This window comes from Micrasema longulum, unplaced genomic scaffold, assembly GCF_059751315.1.
Source record: "Micrasema longulum isolate JH-2025_06_02 unplaced genomic scaffold, ASM5975131v1 h1tg000604l, whole genome shotgun sequence".
Classification (NCBI taxonomy): domain Eukaryota; kingdom Metazoa; phylum Arthropoda; class Insecta; order Trichoptera; family Brachycentridae; genus Micrasema; species Micrasema longulum.
The window spans coordinates 203,157-228,107 of NW_028277800.1; the positions used below are offsets into that span (position 1 = coordinate 203,157).

General features: G+C 32.7%; 1 protein-coding gene across 4 annotated transcripts in view; it reads left to right on the plus strand.

Moving 5' to 3' along the window:
* The window catches only part of stumps (DBB domain-containing protein stumps), an 87,032-nt gene that overhangs the window by 46,734 nt on the left and 15,347 nt on the right, over nt 1-24,951 (plus strand). The window contains exon 1 of one of the 4 annotated variants that reach the window (XM_088228704.1): nt 8,576-8,869. The exons of 2 other annotated variants lie outside the window; for them this stretch is intronic. In XM_088228704.1, the coding sequence (XP_088084830.1) occupies nt 8,797-8,869 (73 nt within the window). In that variant the 5' untranslated portion in view covers nt 8,576-8,796. Of the gene's footprint in view, nt 1-8,575; nt 8,870-12,596; nt 12,972-24,951 lie in introns of those variants that run through there. One more of the 4 variants, XM_088228703.1, reaches the window with a different exon arrangement.

The following is a 24,951-nucleotide window of genomic DNA, read 5'->3' on the forward strand; positions in this document are numbered from 1 at the left end:
CTTATTTTCATATTTGTGTGTTATTTCATTATTTTTGTATATATATACATATATATATTTTTTATAAGTGGAGTGATCCGGAGTGACTTTACACAGTATGATTTGTTTAAACCTTGTTTTTAAACCAATTTCGGCCTATAATTTTAGTTTATTTGTAAACGTTGCATTTTTGTTGTAATGGCTGGTTTTTTTCTTGAATGAAATCAATAAATAATGAAAGGAAAACGCTTTAAAATTAGTATAAATTACGCTTAGATATTAACTATATTCAACTTCACGAGTCCTATTCTGATTTGGTGTACATTATATTAAATATGAATATTCTATGTATATTTTAAATGCGCATTACTCAGGATTAATTTCTTAAACTTTTCTTACGAACATTTAATAATCGTAGTTAGAAAATATTGGGAAGATATTTTTTTATCGCAGCACTTTGATGTCAGTGTGTACCTAAGTTATTCTATTTTTATGAATGAATGATAAATTGTAAATTTTACAGCGTCTGATGTAAATTGAATAACTTTTTACTCACAAAAAATTGTCCCTGTTGCTGTCTTGTCTTAAAATATTACTTCCGCTTGTACCTATTTGATTTGACTGAACAGAAGAGACATCAAATGAATACTTTAAAGATTAATTATAACTCGAATAATTGTTTATCATAATTACATGTCAACATTGAAATCATTCTAATTAATAATAACAAAAAATGGAACACGCGATTGTTTTTTTAATAATATCATAATCATCATCATCATCATTCCCTTTCCACACCTAATGGTGCATAGGGCACACTGCATTGGTACACCAATCGCAGCATATCTTGATCATTTTTGTTACATGAAGGTAAGATGATCAGTCTAAGGCTTCAGGTACTATTGTGTGGAAACACCCTTTTAAATAAATATTTCAAATTAACCATGTCGGGAATCGAACCCGAGACCTCTTAAATGGTAGGCGATCGCGCTGACCATTACACCACGAGACCGCATTATTTAATAATATGGAATATAAAAATATCGGATTAACTCAACAACCAAACAACTACTACTATCATCATGCCGCTTCTTCGTTCGCGTATGTAGAGAGGATGGAACACCACACGCGTGTTTCTTGACACACCTACGTTCGTATGTTTTTATTTCATACATCTTGTCACCTGGGAGTGCGAAAGTGTGAGGGTGAAGTGATATTTGGGAAAAAACTTCGTCTTTCTCGGTCTTCCTTGTTTTTTGCGTCCATCAACATTCACATCGTAGATCATTTTAGCCGTTCTTTCCCTGTCCATTCTCTCTACATGGCCAACCAACGCAGCACCCCTTTCTTGATTATGTCGGTAATGCATGTCTCAGTCTTACATAGCGCACAGATCTCGACATTTGTGCACCTATCACATGTCGTTTTGCCACACATTCGCCAGAGATACAGCATTTTGACAGCATTTTACCTATTTTCATAATGGTTTTTCCAATTCCTTAGTTCGCACTAGAACTCCATTGTGAACTGCTAGTTTTGCCTCCTGCGACGGTTTATTTGCGAAATTGTTTCCCGACTTAAAAAGTGCTTATTTTTAGATGTAAGACCTGTAGTACAAACATAATATGTGTATTACATGATTTGTTAAATTTGTCTGTAAGAAAATAGTAATTACTAATTCGCCCATAGATAGACATTATTTTTATTTTTAAATTTATTGCACCAGGGAGGGAAAAAAACATTTTTGAGAAGGGAATTTGGGAGTCTAGGCATTTACAGGGCTTATGACCTGTCATTGGCTGGTTTAAGTGGCCACATCACACACTATGAAACATTCACCATTCTGCCTATGTTTAAACATCCACATTTCCTCAACTCTTCCATCTGTTGACTTTTGTGAAGTAAAAGAACTGAAACTTTTATCATTTGGGTGCGATAAAATCCGGCTGAACCAATTAACCTAATAATAAATTTATATTTTAAAAATATATATTTATATTAAGCCAAATATGTTAATTTTTAATTTTTTATTAAAGGCAGATTTGCCGTTTTTGTTAATAAAATAAAATAACAAAAAATAAGAAAAAATATTTAAATATTAGTAACTCTCTAGGGAAAAAATCCAGCCAGTCTGCAAGCATTTGGACATACTCAAAACATTGTTTTATTATTTTGTTTTTTTTTTTTAAATATTTAAATAAAATATAATGTAAAGAGCCGGAAAAAAATTGTCGAAATTTATTATTATTATTTTTGTGACTGATAATCCTATAATATAATGATTTTTGTCCGTATGGACGGGTCTCTATTAATCTGAGGGTACATACCTACTACATATATTTGTATACACCGTTGTCTCTTGTTTCGCCCATATATCATCGTTATTTTGTCGGATTTTCCCGTTAGTTATAATTTTTAGAATTCCTTTAACAGATTGTGCACACGTGGCAAGTCGGAGTCAGGTCTGGTGTTGGGTTCCTTGCACTGCCTACCACCTACCACCTACCACCGGACCGGCCATCGCCGCTGGTCTCCTTGTCCCCTGCCTCCGGTCCCCTCCCCCGTCTGCCATCTCAACACAATATTGTGCTCATTTATTACTCATAAGCAGATGATATTTTAGTGTCAGCCGAGTAATGTTTGCCATATTGTCCTGTTTTTAAAGTTTTAGGAAAAAGTACATGAAACTGAAAAAAAAATCAGGGCGTCATGGCAGGCGACGATTGTACATAGTAAGTACCTACGCACTTCACATACTGCAGAGGTATCTATTGCTGAAATAAAATATTAAAAATATCAAAATTTATTTCAACAGAGACGGAAAACATTTTTAAGAAGTGATTAATTTTTATTTTATTTTATTTATTTTCTTTTCTTTTATTTAGGAAACATACAGTACAGTTACAAAGTTATATATTTTACACAGTTAGACTTAACTCTAATGGACCAGTGAAGTTTCAATATTATAAAGTCATTATATGTAAGGTTATTAATGAAAGTACACGAAAGAGAAGGAAAAAAAACATAAATGGATGTTGTTTGAAAATTAAAATTGAAGTAAAAAAAAATATTTTAAAGTTTGTAGTTTGTAGTTAGTATTTACAAATGGAAATAATATTAAAAATGAAGAAAATTTGTAAAAGTAATTAAAAGTTAAGAATCAAAATAAAGAATGAAAAACATGCTCAGATGTAAAAATAAAATAAAATAGTAATAAAATTTAAAAAAAAGGAAAAACATAAATATATATATACATATTTTAAGGGATTTAAAGAAACGATGAGAATTTTTTTAAAGTGAAATATAAGACAATAAATTAAAGTCAATTTAAAAAACATCTTCAAAATTAATTGCACATTATAGTAAGAGCAGCAATATATTGATTTTATATACATATATAATATAAGTAATTAAAAGTAATGTGGAAGTTCAAGCATTTACAGGGCTTACGACCTGTCATTGGCTGGTTTAAGTGGCCACTTTACACACTGTGTAACATTCACCATTCTGCCCATGTTTGAACATCCGCATTTCCTCAACTCTTCCATCTGTTGACTTTTGTGAAGTAAAAGAGTTGAAACCTTTATCACGTGGCTGAGATTCATCCGGCTGAACCAAATCACCTACTAGACAACGCCTGAAAACAATTTTCCAATTTTTATCCTTCTTCTTTTACCAACAATGTTTGAGTAAATTTAAATTAATTAAATTTAAATAAATTAGTTAATTCAACAATTTAAATATGAATAACTCCCTAGGGAGGAAATCCAGCCAGTCTACAAGCATTTATTTGGACATACTCAAACATTTGCGGTCGCAGGCCCTATGGCATGGAATGCTCTCCCAGCAGAGGTGCGAGGCTGTGAAAGTGAAGTGATGTTTCGGAAAAAACTTAAAACCCACTTGTTCTCTAAATCATTTGAATAAATCCGTAGCACGTGACAACAAAATAAATTATTTTAATCAAATTACAAATTTAAAGCTTCAATTAAATTAACTTAACAGTAGAATCACCATGTAAAGCGCCCTTGAGGTATTTTATTACGAAAATGGCGCTATATAAGTTATCCACAATAAATAAATAAATAAAATTGTTGTATTAAAAATATATTCGAAACAAAAAATAAATATATTAAGCGTTCAATCTAAGATCACACTCCTATCCGTACCCAAAGTTGCGTAGAGCACTGTTTCAATATATCGGATGCAACGAATCTCGATCATTAAAACAGTGCTTTATTTATTTAGTTGTTCTTTGTTTACTTTTTATCGTGAGCACTTTCTAAACTTAGTGCTCTGCTCAGTGTATATTTATTATTTAAATAATTTTTAAGTTTCTAGAATTCCATTCGTCCATGCGCTTTGTAGCTGCAAGACGTTTGTTAATCCAGCTTCCAGTTTAAATGTCATCACTTATCAAATTATAGCATAAATAGGGTCTAAAATTTTAACCTATGCGCTCTGTAGCTGCAAGACGCGTTGTAATTCAATTTTTATTTTTAACAAAAAAATAAAAACACTTTAAAGTCCATTTTTGAATCATGTAATTGGGGGGTAGAGTTCGTACCGTCCAAGCGCTCTGTAGCCACAAGACGTGCTATAATCTAACTCCTGATTGTTCTTAAATTCTATCATGATTGGAAACGAAGAACTAGAATTCTAACCGTCCATGCGTTATGTAGCTGCAAGACGTGTTGGGATACTTATTTTAAAGCGCCCTCGACGTTCACAAAAATGACGTTTTACAAATTATTCATAGTAGTTATATTGATCGATTCAAGGTAACGTGATCAGTCTCACGCTTCAGGATCAATAACATATTACAGTGAAGAACCATCTTTAAAATTAATATTTTACTTCCACTCTGTCAGAAATCCAACCTAAGATGTCAAGTAAGGTAGTCCAACGTACCAACCACTGTACAAGGAGGTTTTAAGATTTTACCTGAAAGTAGCCATCGAGTCGAAAACACTCGACGAGGGTTATCGTTCTACTTTACACGCAGAACTGTACTTTTCATTCGCCAAAAAACAAAAAGTATTATTACAATCTTTGAGTTTGTCCAAATGTTTGTAGACAAAATACTGGATTTAACCCCCTCGGGAGTCATTACGATTAACAAATTACAACAGGGATGGAGAATAGAAAGTATTATGTTATTAGGCATTGGTATTGGTAATTATTTTGAAGGAAACCTATCTTGCAAAATATCAATTATTATTTATTTTAAGAAAAAAGAGTTAACATAGATAATACCTATTTTAGCAAAATGTGTCGCAAGAGGTATAATTAGCAGCTCACAATGGAGTCCTGGAAAGACAGGGATTAAAGTAGGCTGAATGCTGTTGAAATACGATCTCTCAAGCGAATGTGTGGTAAAGTTATGTACGATGGATGCACGAATGTCGAGATCCGTGCACTATGTAAGGCTGAGACAAGCACTGTCGACAAACGCAAGAAAGTGGTGCAGCGTTGGTTTGGACATGCAGAGCGAATGGACAGCGAAAGAACGGCTAAAAATATTTATGATGCGATTGTTGATGGATGCAGAAATAGAGGAAGATCGAGAATGACATTGCATGATCAAATCCAACGAATACTTTAAGATGGACATGTCAAAAAATGGAAAATCGGCCCGCGAGCATGTATGAATGAATGTAGAGGACGCGAGATCTTTATGCATGATATGGCGTTCTATCCTCTGCCTACCCTTACGAGGAAGTAATGGTTTGTTTGTTTAAGATCCATTAGATTTTTTTTTTAAATAGTAAATCTAAATACATAATCCTAAATAACTAAAAATCATAAATAAAACAACTTTGTTTTTAACCACTAATTTTTATCTAAAAATTAGTTGTGACAACTGAGGCTGGATATATTTTTATATACTTATATTATATGAGAACTATACTTTAAAGTTCTGTTTTTTCGTGCTAAAAGGTTAAGAGATATGTGTATAATAACTCAAATATTAAATATATGAACATTGTTATTATTAGAACACACATAAGAATATGTATATGTGTGCCCTATTTCAAGATGGTAAATAAATAAATATTTATTCAAAATGGCAAAAAGTTGGGAAAAATATTCCATAAATCATCGTACACATTGATAAGACATTTTTTATTGTCTTTAGCTGTCAATTTGCTTGCAGTTGTATGAAAAATAATGGCCATATTAATTAATTATACTATTATGTGTCAACGTTGATTGGTCGTCTCTCTTGAACGTTCGGCCCTGAACTCTTAATCGAGATTATAAATCAATCAATTTTTTATTTATATTCTTTATATATTTTCTAAAAATACGACTCCTTTTTTCGTATCATTTAATCGTAAGTCCGTGTGCAAGCAATTTATTTGTATATTCAAGAAAGCGAACAAATAATCACGCTGTTTCTCCGAAAGCGCAAAAAAAGAGGACAGAACGCCTCCATGCACGGTCCGTTCATATATTGAATGGAACCAATGCTTCCCTAAAAATTTTACCTCTAAACAATCAGTACCTATTTTTGATCAGTTTTAAAAAAATCAACTGTTGGTTAACTAATCATTTAAATATCTACAAGAAATATTTTGTTATCGGTTTGTTGTTTTAATTGTAACGATATGAGATGGGTTCGACGTTCATTAATTTATAACTTGCGAAAAAATTGCGAAAACCCTACTCACAACATTTTGAGTGTGCAGTTATGCGCGGACGCCGCGAACTGGTATAAAATATAAAATACCGCGCTCTGTCAGATTCTGGAATATGGAACTGCGTAAGTGTTTTAGTTCCTTTAAGGCGGACCTTCAGTGCAGAATTTCACAACTCCGCGCATGCGCAAATAGAGATCTTAATATCTGTGGAACCAATTCTTACAAACACATCCAGGTTTATTCTCCATGTATTATGACGGTTTTATAACAAATCGGTCGACACGATGGCATGATAATATTAAACTATGAAATATAACTCTTTTATGCAGAAATTATGTCACAAAATTGCTTTTCAGTTTATTTCAAAGCACTTAATTTAAAATGTATGTGTTAGAAAGCACAAATTTTACCTATATACGTATCTAGTACCAAGTGACTGCTTCTCTGGTCGAAAACCTCACCGCACGCCCCTGAACGCCACCACTATGTCTTTGCATACAGACCTCGCTTCCGCTTCATTCTTCCAGCTTTTGAAGCGCGCATGCTGATTATTGAGACATTCAACATGTCCACCTTCAAGTTTATTTGATTTGGATATGTCGTGTCTTTCTTTCTTACTTTACATCGTGAATATTTTTAACCGTTCTTGAGCTGTCAATTACAATAATGTCCAAACCAGCGCGACACCAATGCGCAGCACCTCTTTTTTTTATTTTGTCAATAATTCTTGTGTCCGCTTTGCCGAAAACAAAAAAATGAAGTTTTTAAACATTGAATGAATGAAACATTTTGAATTTCCGCTGAAACTGACGCCAACGGTCTCTAACAATATTTTTTAATTCTTTGAATAGAGGATATATTTGTATACCAGTATTCATTTGAAGTTTTCGGAAGTAACCAATAAATAACAAGACCTCTCAACAGAGATGAAAAAAATAATTATTTGATCGATACCTCAACCGAGATCAAGGAATTATTGGGGAATGTGGAATTATGTTAGGCATTTACAGGATAAAATTAATTAAATTGTATATTTTAGCTTAAATTGAACCCAAAGTTTGTAGAGTATATAGAGTCCCATTGTAAAGCGCCCTTCAGGTATTATATTACAAAAATGACGCAATTTAAGTTATCCATAATAATAATAATCAATTAAGATCAATAAGAAACTAGTCATTATTTCATCATATTCATCATTATATTTACATGATTACAAATTCGAAAAAGGCAATTCCACTATCGTTGTACCCACAAACATTTGGACATGCTCAAAATATTATCAATAAATTAATATTGTAAATGTTTCAAATTAATTGACTTTGTAAAATAATGAGGAAGTTCGGTGTTTTTTTATTTATTTGTTAATTATTATTATATTATATTAAACTAAGCTGAAAATTATGTTAAGCGCTATGGTTTTACATTTACGAAATTACTGCGCGTGTGACGTATCAAGTTCTCTTCCGCTTCTTCTCCGTCGCTTCTTCCGATCGGTCCGTTGAATTACCGTACACCGGAAATCTTCTACAGCTCTCTCATCATTGGTTGATTCATATTAACTAGGGACGTCGTTCAAGGGAGTTTTTGTTGAAATATGTTTTATTATTTTTTTCGTACGTTTTCAAGAAACTTTGTCGTACAATATAATGCTTTAATTTTTACCGTGCTTAAAAAAACATTTTTGTATCCAATTTCCTGTAGAGCTAAAGTTCCTCATTGTAAAGGTAATCAAACCAATGAATTCACGTAAAATAAATAAGCTTTTCGCGTGGAAAAGAAGTCAACTTTCCACACGCTTCGTTTATTATTATGGTAAATTATTTCGCAAAGGTGCCATTTTAATGCTATTTTTATTCGATTGTTTCTCTGGATCGTGATTTGGGGATCATCACATTTGTATCCGGTAAACGTACGCAGTAGCCATGTAGCCAGGTAGCCAGTGGCCAGAAGTTAGTAGTTAGTAGTTATAGTAGGACGGTAGGCATTATAGTCGGTACAACTGTACTCACTCGGCATGCATTGCTCGACACATTTTCTATATTTCAAGTCATGGCCCGAAGCCTCACTAACCCTACTTGGTAGTGTTCGCTCGCCAGTTCTGATATCTGATGGAGTGTAGATTCTTACAGTAAAAGGACATTTAGTTCTATGCACGTTGTCAGTACATAGTTTTATGGTTAGCCTTGTTTGTTTTTTCATCCAGTGTTTCAAATTACCCAGTGTGCCTCAAAAATACAATTTTGATAGTAAGTAGAACATTTGTGTTTTTTCATTTCAAATGTCTAGAGTTTAGGTACTACAGGCAGCCGATCAAAAATAGTACTGTGACATAAATTGCTCATTGCAACAACCAGAGAATATTGTGTTTTTTAACCTCCTTTCAGTATAAAATAATATAGTATGCAACAGTCATTATTGCATACTATTTTATTTTATATCAAAATTTTCACTTCGCATATTTGTTTTATGGTTTTAAGAAATATTTGCGTTTTTATGATTTACCTAATGTTTTTTTTTTGGGGGTGCTTTTAACGAGTTGTGAATAGCTCACTATTGGAAAATGGGAATTAATTTCTCAATCAATCAACTTGCGTTGGGGTTCGAATCTCGGACCTCTGAACCGTGAGTCCACGGAACCGCAACCCGATTCACTTAACATCAGAAGACGAATTGAGTGTAATATATACTTACTTAATTACAATTATTTGCGCATAAACACATTAATTAACCACACTTACATACGCTTTTGATTGGAATTGGTTAAGGTACACTAGGTACTAGTGCAGTGCCTTATGTACGATGTGCGGATAAGAGAATTATGATAATGGTGAAGACGGTCATAAAGATGGACTTCAATTTTGCGTATATTAGGTCCCGTATTTGAAATATTTAAATTTTAGGGAGCATCCTTAATCTAGTTTATTTTACAAAATCTCACTTTGATATTATTTATGTTATTTTGCGAAATTCATCGCCATCACTGCCGTGGGCTATATTAAGTAAAAGGAATGCGAAGAAGGGGGTGGCGGGGATGAGCGAGGGGAGGGCAGCTGTGTTTAGTGTTATTGACACTAATGTTGTGTTAAAATACAATCAATATATCAAGACAAAGTCTAAACTAATATCGACACTGATTAACACTATTCAGATATCGCCAACCAAAAAACAGATTTATTCAATAATTCAATGTATTTCGAGTAAACTTTATTATTTATGCATTATAATAGAAAGAATATTTTTTCTATCACAGCAGGCCATTAAGGGGGATTTACATACCTACAGCAAATGATTTGAGGATCCGGTGTCTTGTGGGGAACTTTTCAAAACAGTGCATTGTAGGAATAAACCGTTATTATTATATTTCAATTTATTTCAACAGAGAGGGAAAACATTTTTGAACCAAATCCAGCCAGTCTGCAAGCATTTGGACATACTCAAACATTGTTGAGTTATTGTTATTATTATACTTGGATAATTTATGTACTGCAACTTTTGTGAAAATCACCTCAAGGGCGCTGTACAATAAATAAATACCCCAGCACGTCTTGCAGCTACAAAGCGCATGGACAGTTGCGATTCTAGTTCCCGCCTCCAATTGGGATATATTACAATTATAACAGATTGGAGATAGATTACAGCGTGATTCTTAGACTAAATCCAATCTGCTGGGATATATTATATACCATAAGTATAAAATTACTTAAATAAAATATTATGTTATTATGTTCATACTTTTATTTATTTTGGATGATTTATACAGCGCCATTTTAAAAAAAATCACCTCAAGGGCGCTGTACAATAAGTATCCCAACACGCCTTGCATCTACAGAGCCCATAGGCGCGCGCTTGAGATTCTAGTTCGCCATTTCCAATATGGTTGAATTTTAATAATTATTTGGAAGCTAGATTACAACGCGTCTTGCAGCTACATAGCGCACTGACGTTTAGAAATATAGCCCCCATTTACACTGCATAAAAAAAGAGTAAGAAGTGTTTTTAATTTATAAATAATTGTTTAAAAATAGAATCTAGATTACATGTCCTGCAGCTACAGAGTGCTTGGGCGGTTAACGGCATAACATGTAGTATAATCGATATTGTTCATAAAATAAATATATAAATTGAAATGTTTTTTTGGCTTTTTTTTGCAATGGGGAATTTCAGCCCTGCGGAAAATTGGATACAATTTTTTTTTTAATCATACGGATAAGTTTCTTGGAAAAAAAAAATGGAAAAATGTTTTTTTTTTTAAAATTAAAAACGAACTGCTTCGATCGACGCACTGGTTCATATGAATCATACCATATGCGCCAACTAGGGAGCGTTCATGGAATGACGATGATGATGATGTAATAGTATATTAACAAATAAAAAAACCACTGAACTTCCTTATTACATATTTATTTGTGATAGTGGGTATCTATGGGTATGCAATTTTGAATAAGGGTGGAATTATTATTATAATCTAAATTTTGTGAGAATTACCTCAAAGGCGATTTATATTAAACATCCCAATAGAGTGCATACATAGGTGATTGGGATTTAAGTTCCTTTTAGGGAAGTTAGATTATTTTCATTATTATCGTTTCATATATTCGGAACAATTTTATTGCAAGCATGTAGATGATTTCAATTTTGGGGTCAGTGTCATCTAGTCTGTAATAGCGTTGCTTGAAAGTAGGAATCAAGTTATGATAGAATTCCAGCCTCTGATTTGTGAATCCGCGACACTTACCCAGAACCTCGACCCGGTATGTCTTATCAATATTTGCTGTGCACCCAAATCGGATATTTTCTGGATTTATGATGCTAAGCAGCCTAAGCGCACACATTTCCAAACTGTTTTTCAAAGTTTGAAGAGAACAAGAGGACACAAAAAAAATACAACAATTATACAATAATGCATAGCATCTTCACCGTACACCGCGCAAATATCGCAAGCAGCTTTGGCAGCATTATTCCCTCGATTTAACGCGAACAGAAGGATGTGTCAAAATGCTTACTTTCATCTACTTAACTTTCACTTTGAAGGCTTCTAGTCAAATACATTAATATAATATGCAACGTAAAGCAAAGACAATATCTTTCTTTCGAATGACGTTTTACGTTTCGTTTTACTTTAGGTGCTCATTTTCAAATTTGGGAAAAATCGGGCACGACTAATATCTGTACCTTAAAGCTGAAAGGCTGGAGGTCACATTTTTTGCAAAATTCATTTATGAATGTTATTTTGTTCATATATTCAGATTCTATTAATGCTAAAAACATTATAGTCCTCCGGTATACCGCTACTGAAGTAGCTTGTTCTAGAACACCAGTATTGCATTAATAATACTCGTGCTTTCAATAAAATTCAACGGTTTGCTGGTATTAAAGCAGTGAATACCGAATAAATTCCACAATTTTTATAACAAACTACCTCTGATGCAGCGAGGGATTTGCTGTTTTTCACATGGGTACAGTTTACTTTCAATGACTGTTTTATTGCTATTAATATCATGTCAATAAATTTATATTTACAATTTATTTTCCTAACTATTTCATATTTTGATTAATGGCGCGTAATATAATGTGTTTGCCTTAAGAAAGTTTTATAAATACATTGTTTTTCATTAAATATTCCACATTTCTTTTTATACTAAAGTCCGAGGAGGAATTAGGGCCCGGGCCGGGCGGTTAGAACAAAAAACATTGAAGTCCAATGAAATGTTTCAGCAATAAATTATGTTTTTACTTCGAGAGATACATTTGAAACAGTTTTACAACTTCGAACCGCTCTCCTGAACAATTTACCAAATGTGACTTCCAGCATTTCAGCTTTAAGGTACAGATATAATGCCGGGTAGGCAGTTAATATTCGGGTATCTGTTTATGAAAGAAAATCACGTGTTTTACTGCGTCGCCAAATGTTGGTTTTCCCTACCCGAGATAGATAGTGAACAGACATGGACCTCCAATAAACACAAGTCCCGCGATGTATGATTGTTGGCTATAGCTGAAATGTACAGTGTACAGTGTGCAGTATGTACGCTCAGTGTATCGACGGTATAAGTGTATAGTAGTTGTTGCCTGTAGCCGCTAGCCGCCAGCTTCAGTGCGTCCGAGCGCAGAAAACTAAACAATGCGTTGCCGAAATACTCCGATAGTCTGACACATCGACCTCAAACCGCAAACTAACACTGACTCGCTGACTTCTATCTTCCTGGTCCCTGGTCACTGGTCACTGGTTACTAGTTACTAGTTACTAGTTTCCAATCACCATCTATACAGTGCGGTGAAGTCGTTAAAAGTTCCTTGTGAAAAAAGTGCATTAACCCCAGAATATCATTCCTGACATGGAAAGCAAAGGTATTTATTTAACAATAACGATTTTTTTAAATCAAAACATTCATACCCATATATTATTACCAAATGTTTCCTTTTGACATAATTTACTAATTTACTTTACTAATAGGCCTGTAAACATGAATTATTTGATACTTTTATCAACTAAACTAGATTTTTTAAAGACATATTCACGTTCTTAAACTTTACTCTAAATTTTACTCTTTACTTTAAATATTGCCGTTCAACTAGTCTGAAAATTATTTATTTACGGACATTGTCCATTTATACAATTCATAGGAATAAATATTACAATAAAAGAACAGTTAAAAACATTAAAAAATAATATAGAAGCATTGACAAACACAAGGGACATCGAGACAAGTTCTGGACTGTTTATTTAGTGCTCGTTTAAATCGTTGTAAACTTAAACCAAAAGTCTAGGTCTTGTATTGAGTTAATAATACGACAAAGACGGGTCATTGCAGAATTAAGGCCATGGTTTGTTATATGCTGATCGATGATTCTCAAACAAATAGTAGGAATATAGAAATTTACCTGTGCCAGTAATGATGGCACATCGATTATACCATTTAGTACGCCGAACATATATATTATAGAATCAACGTTTTAGTCGACTAGAAATATTTAACATTGACTCTATATCAGTATATGAATAGTTACCTCTCTATACTTTTCGAATCAAGCGACGTTGGAGTGATTCAATGTAATTTATACGATTCACATAGAATGGAGACAATACCACGGAGACATATTCTAAAAGAGAGCAAACAGTTGTGCAATAAAGAGTTCTGATAAATAACAAAATTGTGTGAACAATTTAATCAAATTGTGGTACAGCGTGGTTCGAACCCTGAACTTCTGGCACTACCGCGGGATCTCAATACGGTTTTAAAAAATACGAGCGTATGCTTTATAGTTAAAATATAATATGTACTTACATAAATTATCAATTCTTAAGTTTTTACTTGTTTTGAAAAATCTCAAACACAGTTTTTACACTTTTTTTATTTATTTATTTTTAATTTATTGTAATTTATTTTTTGCATTTTACAATAGGTATATACTAGTTACAAATACAAACAAAAACTTTTACATTAACACAAAAAAAAACCACAAAGGCATGGCCTGTGTGTGGGTTTAAATTTATTTTTTAATTGAAATAAAGGCTACTGGAAGAATACAATAGATAAGTAAAAAAATTAGTGCTGATATTAGAACACAATTTTTTGTCACTAAAAATGAGAAAATTATAGTAAAAGTATATTCTATTCATTAAAAAATGAAGGTATTTCAATCCGTTTTTTTTATCCATAATTTTAACAAAGTATATTCAATATTCATGAGAGGTTTTGCATTTAAAACAATTTATACCTGCTTATGTAATATTGTGTTGTGGATATTTCCATATTTTATCTCAAATCTAATACTGCACAAATGTAAGTCAAAATCAAACGGCGCTCGGCGCCAAACGAAACCACTTTACCGCCATTTTGGAGCAAAAATGGCGGGAAAATTGGATTATCTATTCGATATTATTTGAAAGTGCCCGAGGCCCCGAGGTTGAATATTTTTTTTTTACTAGAACGCGATTTACAAAACTTTCTTATTCTTGCCTGAATTTGATTTTGTGATTTTTAACCCGTGCAGAAAAGTACCTATTTTTATTTTTGTTTCCCTAAATCTTAAAAACGCTGATAAATTTAAAGTGGGTAATGTGTAGGTATGTGTGCAATGGTGTGTAGTGGTGTGGGTTTTGTGTTCGTGTCCTATATAAAAAAAGAATAGTCACCCAAGAGTCACCCAAATCCAAAACACGTGTTGTATTTCAAGAATGAGATGCAAAACAAAACAAGAGACAACAAGCATTAAACTCTGAGACATAATATTCTGGATTCTGTCGACGTTGCCAACTTATGCTAATTTGATTATTGTTCATTGTACTTTACACATTATTTTATTTTATTAACATAAACGGCAAATCTGCCTTTTACAAACATTTATAATGTTAACATATTGGCTTAATATTTTTTTTTTTTTTTTTTTAAAAACAAGATTTATAAAATAAAAAAAGATTAAACCAAAAATTATACAAGATTTATATTTTTTTAAAATAACCTAAAAATTATACAGCATATTCAGTAGAAAGTTTAAGTAATAAAACACTACAGTAAAACAACAAGAAAATCATAAGTACTGTTTCACAAAGCTAGGCAAAGTGAACAAAAAACTGGATTTAAAATGCATGAATAAATAAATATAATTACCATTCACCATCTTTGAAAAAGTTCAAAACGTTTGTTCTACAGAAACAATACTCTACACTAAATATATCAGATACGTGGGAATAACTATTGCCGAGTTCATGAAGTATATTTAATACGGCATTACAAGTATACACTGTTCGTGAATTGTTGCTACAAAACGGTGGCACCTGTCTAGTCATTCTTCCAGGCACCCTGAAGTTGATGAGAGATAATAGTTCAGGGCAATCCCATATTGCATTTACAATTTTAAATAAATTTAAAAGGTCTATAATTTTTCTTCTATCGTTAAGTTTTAACAAATTTAATGTTTTTAGTAAAAACATTATGTTTTAACAAATTTAATGTGTTTAGTAAAAACATTAAGTTTTAACAAATTTAATGTTTTTAGTAAAAAATCGTAATTTAAAATTCATGACTGATTCTAATTTATATACCGTAAGATTTTTTTTGACTCTTTCAAGAGAATTTTGGTGATAGTTGTAATAAGGAGTCCATATTGTAGAGTTATACGACTATTGTTATTATTCGACTATAAGTGATGTAGTATTAGATATATATCTACATACGAACAAAATGTGTTTATTAAGAAGTATTTACGTTCTTATGGTTTACCCAAATATTTCATTTTGAGGGCCATTTTATTTATTTATTAAGGAAATCATACAGTCTTTATATAAATACAAGGTACAAAAGAACAATTAAAAAAAGCAAGACGAATTACAGATTTCACATTAATTTATTATGAATGCAGGAGGAGAGGGGAAAAAATAATTAAATTATAAAAAAATAAATATAAAAAATATAAATATTAAATAAAAAGTACATAAAAAAGGGAAGACATTATAAAGCGCTTGTGTTTTCAACGCGTTGTAAATATATCACCATTAGAAAATGGGAATCAAGTTGGGGTAGAGTGGGATTCGAACCACGCCGTGAGTCCGAAACACTAGCTAGCCACGGGACCACAACCCGATTCAAAATGACATTATTAGCTATCCCAGTCTTGATTAATGTCAATGTTAATTATCTTTTATTGGGTATTTGAGCAGTTTCACTAAATTAGTCATCATCATCATAATTCCCTTTCCGCACCCAATGGTGCATATGGCACTGCATCGGTACACCATTCTCAGCGTATCTTGATAAAAAAAATGTTACATGAAGTTAAGATGATCAGTTTTACGCTTCAGGTACCAGTCCAGGGACTATGAAATATTCTGGTGTGAAAACACCCTTTTAAATAAATAATTCATATCAACCATTTCGGGAATCTAACCCGAAACCTCTTGAATGGTAGGCAAACGCGCTGACTATTACGCCACAAGGCCGACGATAAACAAAACAAAAAACACATTATGGAAAAATTATCTTAATAAATTTGCCGGTTGATGCCGCCCGTCAATTAATAAATGCGTTTGTAGTGTCTAGAGTCGATTATTGTAATGGTATCTATGAAGGTCTACCAATGAACAAAATGACTCGCCTACAATCTGTATTGAATGCCGCAGCGAGACTTATTTTCGGAATCTCTAAGTTCAGTCATATCACTCCACTACTTCGGGAACTACACTGGCTACGTTTTCCACAGAGGGTCGAATACAAACTCTGTTGGCTTATGTATAAGTCACTGCACAACTCGGCTCCGGAATATCTTAGGGAACTATGCATTCCAGATGAACTAGCTGACAGGCGTCTCACGCTTAGATCAGCTACGTCTACGGCGAGAGGAAAAGTTATTATACCTATACGCAAACAGCGCACTAAATTTGGTGAACGCGCATTCGCGGTCGCAGGCCCTATGGCATGGAATGCTCTCCCAGCAGAGGTGCGAGGCTGTGAAAGTGAAGTGATGTTTCGGAAAAAACTTAAAACCCACTTGTTCTCTAAATCATTTGAATAAATCCGTAGCACGTGACAAAAAAATAAATTATTTTAATTAAATTACGAATTTAAAAGCTTCAATTAAATTAACTTAACAATAGAATCACCATGTAAAGCGCCCTTGAGGTATTTTATTACGAAAATGGCGCTATATAAGTTATCCATAATTAATTTAATTAATTTACAAAATGAATAACTCACAGCCGGATGTTTGGTAACTAATAGTAATAGTTACATTTTAAACAATGCCGATCTTTAGCGGCTCTTTTTAATTGGCCATAACATTATAGGTACAATTGTTTATTGTATATTATCTATATTGAATCAGGTCATGGCCCCATGGCTAGTGTCACAGACTTGTGGAACAGAGGTCTACGATTCGAACCCCACTTTACCGCAACTTGATTCCCATTATCTAACATCGAGATATTTACAACTCATTGAAAATGCCCCACTAAATTGAATTATCTGGGGAAATCATCTTTATTATTCACTTATCGCACCTAGTGGCGCATGAGGCACTGCATTAGTTCACCAAATGCAGCGTATCTCGGTCATCTTTTACATGAAAGAAGATGTTTAGTATTAAAAACTTCGACTCCCTATTCCGCCAAATTCTCACAAAATAGTAGAGCAGCTAGAAGGAACCTACCTTTTGCAACTAAAAAGAAACTCCCATCTAAATAAAACAAGCTTCGAGTTCAGAAATTACATATATACTAAAATAAATTACTACAGTTCTTTGACAAACGAAAAAACCTCGTAAATATTGATTTTATGTGATTATAATTAGAAGATAAAAATAAAAATACATTAATAAAATAATGTATCGTTTTTCCTATCATTTTTTTATTTAACCATTCATGTTCTATAGTAGGTGGGGTATTGTAGGCTTTTCTTTTGAAAACAGTGTGCCAACGTACTTCATTTCCGTTTCACAGAATACGGGGTTTATTCTTTCTCTGCAGTCTCAATCCTGAGGATTGGTTTGCAGCAAAGTCCTGCATCTCGTCTTCCATTGGTCTCTATTTTCTGCAGCCCTCTTCAGCTCGACATATGATTCGCAGTTAAAATCTTCGCACACTTGCTCCAAATATTCCCGTCGGGGGCGACCTCTATAATTTGTCATGCTGGAGACCCTTATGGCGCATAATGTGGCCGATCCATCGGGCTCGCCTCTCTGAGATGGTTTTGATTAGGTGCCTACCTTCTTCGATTCTGTTTAGAACCTCGTCATTAGTGATGTGGTCTCTCCAGCAAATTCCTAATATTTTTCTGTAGCACCACATCTCGAAGGCCTCTAGTCTTTTTTTATCTCTTTCGGTAAGGCACCATGTCTCACAACCGTACATCAATATGCTCCATACATATGTCTTGCTAAGTTGCTTGCGGAGTTTTAGATTGATATTATTTGACTCAAAAATCTTTGATTTTTTGTTAAACGCAAGCTTTGCTTGGTGTATGCGGCAGTCGACTTCATATTATAAATACATAATGATACTATACAAATACATGCATTAACAAATGCAACGATAAGTGTTCCCTTATCTCGCTAATGAAATGGTTACTCGATATACAAAGGATTTCTTGTATTAAAACAGCGACGCTACATTTGCTGTATATTTTGTCTTCGGCATATTTGAAAAATGGCGGCGTTATGAATCACAGCTTCTGTTTTAGCGCGCGGTACAAAGGATGACTCGATGATAAAGTCGTTTCTAACGATGAATATTCAATTTACACTCCATAAATAATCACAGAAAATATTTTCCGTCTTATAGTGATGTATTACAATAATAAATTACTGAATGCAAATCGCAAACCTAATGATTATGTTAAATTTTTATTCGACAATACAAATACGAAACACGCTTTGGCTTGCGTCAGAATACGATAATTATTAATTGTCCTATAGCAATATTGGTATGACAATCCGAACCTTCGATTAGGTACATAAGTACTACAGTACATTATTATCATACAAAGCATTGTTTTCTTCTTAGGGGAGAAAGCTTGTTAGCGCCACTCATTACGGTAATTTTAATCAACTTACGCGTTGCTCTTTGATTATAAATTATCCGATAATAAGCCATGCGGCTACAAATCCCGCGTTAAAAATAATATTGTAACTTGTAACATTAATTAAATGATGATGATCCACGAGTTATCTACGTATACATATTACATATTTAAAATTGATAACTCTGCCGTATTGTTAACTCGAGACAAGATCTGGACTTTTTGGTTTAAGTTTACAGCGATTTAAACGAGCACTAAATAAATAGTCCAGATCTTGTCTCGATGTCCCTTATGTTTGTCAATGCTTCTTTTTTTATATTTTTCTGTTTTAAACTATTCTTTTATTGTAATATTTAAACCTTATAAATTGTATACATGGACAATGTCCGTTAATAAATAAATAAATAACATTTTTTAACAATTTTAATTGGTTAGTTAGTGACAATGTGCAATAGCGATTGTATAAAAAAACCTTTTTTGGTATGACGAGTAACGCTTATAACAAACAAATTTAATCAATCCCATCTTCCTCGTTTGACCAAGTTTGACTGTATTTTTTTATTCAATTGATTTACATTGATCAATTTGTACATCTCTAACATTTTTGCAAAATGATGTAACCTTGTAAGAACGTCATTAATAATTGGGTTTATTTTAGTTTTAAAGCTGATTTATATAAGTTTGTTGATTTATATGTCAAGCATTGTATTAAAAAAATTAATGAACATGCCAAATACGAATGCTTTTTTGTGTGTCAATATAAATCACTCCTTAGCCGTTACTACAAAGTTATGTCGTTACTTTTTCCGATAACTGTCATTCTAATCAAGCTGTATTTTAAGGACTATAATAAAAATGTTTGTAGCCAGGCCGGATTTCCTTCCTAAGGAGTTATTTAGATCTAAATTTGGCGCATCAGAAAGAAAAAACATTTTTAAACATAAAAATTTTGCTTAAAATATAATGTAGAAATCAAATTTATTTACAGTTCAAATACGTTTTTTTTTAATAAAAAAAACTATTAACATATTACAACAGAGATGAAGAACATTTAAGAGGCGGTAATATAGAGGTCTAGGCATCTACAGGGCTTATTCGTCGATGCGTTTTGTAGCTGCAAGACTTTTTGTGATGTTAGTTATCATTTTATGTCAATGTTATCAACTATCAAATATCTAAATTTAGTAAATGGAGTCTAAAATTTCAACCGTCCATGCGCTCAGTATGGACGGTTGAAATTTATGTATCATGCAAGACTTATTGTAATCTAACTTTTATTTTTATAAATTTGTATTTTATTTCGTTTTTTAAAATCTCACATAAACTCTAAACTTTCTTTGCCAAATAAAATATTTAAAAATAAAAATGTAAATAGGGGCTAGATTTCTTACTTTCCATGCGCTCTGTAGCTGCAAGACGTGCTGTTATCTAGCTCCTATATATCATAATTGGAGACGAGGAACTAGAATCCCAACCGTCCATGCGCTCTGTAGCTGCAAGACGTGCTGGGATATTCATTTATTGTACAGCGCCCTTGAGGTGGTTTTCAGGAAAATGGCGCTATATAAATTATCCAAACATTATTATTATTATTATTAACTCGAAGCCGGAATAACAATAATGTATGCTTTTAATCCTAGCGCCAATATAAATCTACTTACGCTTCGGAGGAATATATGAACATATTTTTGATATTAATTATTAATCTTTTATATTTTTCTTAATGCTTACAAACAGCAATATGAACTTTTTTCAAAACCCCTATCGCGGTAAATTCACTTTCCTTTTTATTCCTTTAGGGGCTTTACTGAAAAACGTATTTCGCCTACACGGAATTTCACTTTATTTCCTTTCGTTCGTCAAACATTGAGAGTGATAAGTCTTTCGTCTAACTTAACATAATATGCAAAATAGCATATTTATTCAGATACATACATTGTTGGATATTTAAATAACAGAAAGAGCACTCCGGAAATATGATTACGTGCTTAATTTTATTATTTTGGGAACATAATCTGATATAGCCCGGAACGACACATACTGAGTGTTAATAAAATGATGGACTTGAAATAATGACGTACGTATTAGTAAATTAATGTTTGATTATATCAATATTTATCTTCAAATAATACATACGAGTACATACCGTTATGCTTGAAGTTTATTTTTATAGTCGATTTATAAATGTAAATGTACACATTAAGCTGTATTTATTGAAGTAGGTACTTAAAATTGATGATCACCAATAAGTAGATAGTGCAGTTTGCATTTTGACGTCAATAATCGTTGCTAAAACAGCTAGCTGTGGCCATAAGTTCCACTTAAACAATGCGCAAGTACTCCCAGAGGAGAATTACCAACAGGAAATGGCTTATTAAAAAGGCATGGAAGCTATTTAAGAAATCAGAATGTAGGTACTAGGTACACAGCACTTAGTATGCGCCTCTAGCACTAGTTAGTACTGGTGGAGATAAACTTACGCGCTCGGTATATTTTGGACACCTAACAAAATCATCCTTACATCAGTATCGGATATATTTTTTTACTCTTTATGTACGTACTGTGACGTGCAAGTAATATTAAATCAAATACATTAATATTTAAACTTTTTATACATAATATTATTTCATTTGCCAATATTGTACGTCACGAAGTACCTATAATACTATATTATATATATATAGATACGTGTTCCGTCACTTTACCTAGCATGAGCTTTTTATGTTACTCATTTTGCCTTTACAAAGGCGTAAACTTGTGCTCGCTTAAAATAAGTATTTGTTAAAAATTGGCAGACAATGAAAAACACTGGTCAGGTGTAATTAACCGAACTTTGCACCAGTTTGACAAATGAGCTTTATCTTTTTCCATATCCCTATTTCGTGATATTCAACTTTTTATGCTTGTAGTTTTTTGCACGTAAAATCATTTTTAATAAAAACTTGCATTGTTTGAATTTTGTGATTTCGTTTTCTTTTCAAACACAAAAATATCGAATTGTTGAAAGAAATTAATTAAAGTTTGTGAGTTTATTCAAATTAATCATGGTCCTTAAATAAGCTAACTTATTTAAATCTTAATTTCGGCTACATATTTGAACGTGAGCTAGTAACATACAACATTAGATGGATATTTAAATAACTGTTTCTGAAATATGGTGGTGTTAGATCACGTGTGTGCTTATGTTGCTTTTCTTCACATGCTAAACATTAAACGTTATTATAATGGCGCCATTTACTGGAAACATGCGTAGAATCTTTACAAACATCCTGCATCCTGCACAAAATGTATACTGTTATGATAATAAACTTATATGTAGAATGTATAATACTAGGCTTGTAATAACTCCCTTCAATGAACTATCTACGCCTGTTCATTTATGAGCCTTACAAAAAAAGAATGGCATGTCTAATACCTCCTATAATATCTACCTATACTTTCGATTTTATAGCTAATTTAAGATTTTTAACTTCTAACAGTAATGAATATTAAGTCACAAAATATTTTTCAGTCTGCCCATCACTAGGAAGATCGCAAAAATTCTTATCCGAATACCAAATTCTCACTAGTACTCATACAAGCATTACTACTTCTTATTCTGCGCTGATGTTTCCATGACTGATTTAAGCTGTAACCTACTCAATAAACTTGAACGACTTCAGAATACATGTATTAATTATATTTTTGGTGTGAGAAAATATGACCACATCTGATTATTGTAGGCAACTGAAATGGGTCAGCATTAGACAGCGAAAAGACTATCACTCCCTCTCACCTCTCACTACTGTACTCCATAGTCCTAACGCTCCTATATACCTTCGAGAAAAATTTCAACGCTTTTCAGTTCATGATTTATCTCTTCGTTCTAATTCTCAAAGGCACCCTCTTAATAATCATCCACAATTCCTCTTTCTTCTCTAAATCATATAGTGTCCACGCGTCTCGACTGTGGAATCATCTCCCATTCAATATCAAAGATGTCTCTACGGTATCTCTATTTAAATCACGTCTGAAGAAATATCTCATTTCTCTTCCTTTATCTGTCCTCCTTTCGTTGTTCATTTTTATTCCCTTTTAATATTGATTACTAGTACTGTATTAAGGTAATTTTTATAAAAATGTTTTTATCTCTATTTTTGTACATATTTAGTTATTTACATTTTTTATTTTCTAATGAAAACGCTTTGAAACTTAAATTATATACAGTAAATAACAGTTGTATTTTACTGGTTGATTGGAAGAAATTGTAATTTTGCATTATTTCCAGCTAATGTACAATTTAAATTATGTACAATTTTTTTAATAAATAAAAAATATACATAAATATAAAATTCATATTTGAACACTAACTTTGTGATTATTCGTTATAATAAAATAAATATAAAACAACTTTGCTTTATTTTTAAAATATACAGTTTTTCCTGTATATCGTGAAAATGTAAGTGGAGGAATTAAAAATAGAAAATGGAGACGAAAAAAGAAAAGTAATAAGTTCATTTTTGTTTCGCATGGAACTGGTTGTGAATTTTTATTTATTAGTTTATAAGAATTCGACAACTGTCAACAATGTTGAAATCTTTATCAAAACACGTGAATGTATTCCAATATATTATGAATAGCTGGTAACGTGGTGGCATAAGTTCCTAAATCATACTTGAGTGATATACATACATAGACGTTATCGTATTTCGTTTTCTTTGGCGTTCTAAATTCTAAATCATTCTTCCCCAGTTAGTAACCAGTGGGTAGTAAGTATAATACTTTGATCTCTTTGGGATGCTGCGTGCCGCGAGCCCGCGAGCCACAAGCCACAAGGCGTAATTCCAGTCCTTGTAATTTGGGCTCGGAAGGTGTTATGTTTACAGTTACCGGTCACCGTGAGCATGAAGCATTTACTGTTTACTGGATCAGTACACGGTGCACGTGGCTCCTGATTCCTGGCACACGTGCTCGCATTCTTTGGCGCACCGCGATTCATTCACATGACGGAACTAGAACAACGATCATCGCTTTTCTTCGAAATATTTAGTTTTTATTTAATACTCATACTCACATAGACCTCCCACATTCAGCTCCATTTTGTCATCGAGCCTCGAGATAAACAAGCAATTAGCAGCAATAAATAATTATTACCTATCCATTCATAGTTAATTAATTTCTAATCATATTCTTATTACCATTATTCAGAATTAATGTGTAGATATGATATAAATTATTATGTTATAAAATATCATTGCGTCCAATGTGTCTGTTAACGTAAAGCGGCGTGTATAATTTAAAAATTAATATCATAAAATGTTTAGTAAGATATTTGAGTAAAGGAAATGAGCACGGAAATGGACCTACCTTTGATATGGTAAGTAAAATAAACAATTAAATTCACTGTAAATTACGATATTTAACAATTTTCACAACAATACGCGACGATTCCAGGAATTCTCATACAATGTCAACATTTTTTTTGTAATGTTCCAAATCCAAATATTCTTATCTTCTATCTTGATGTTAGGAAGGTACCATAAGAATAGGTTAAGAGAAGGATGGGAAACAAAGGTAATCGTCTAGGGCTGGGATTCCAAATGCTCTCGCGGCCGTATTATCTCATGTATTTACATCCAAAATTCACGAGAAAAACTGTTTTTTCGTGCCGTGAGAGTGGCTCAGAATAGCACCCCTGGGCCGCAATTATGAACGGCTATCTTCATCGGTATATACTCAGACGGTATAAACTAATATCGATATTTATATACGAAAGTATGTATGTTAGCATGAAAATTCTAAGTATTTTCGTCGGTAACCTGCAATTGAACATGTAT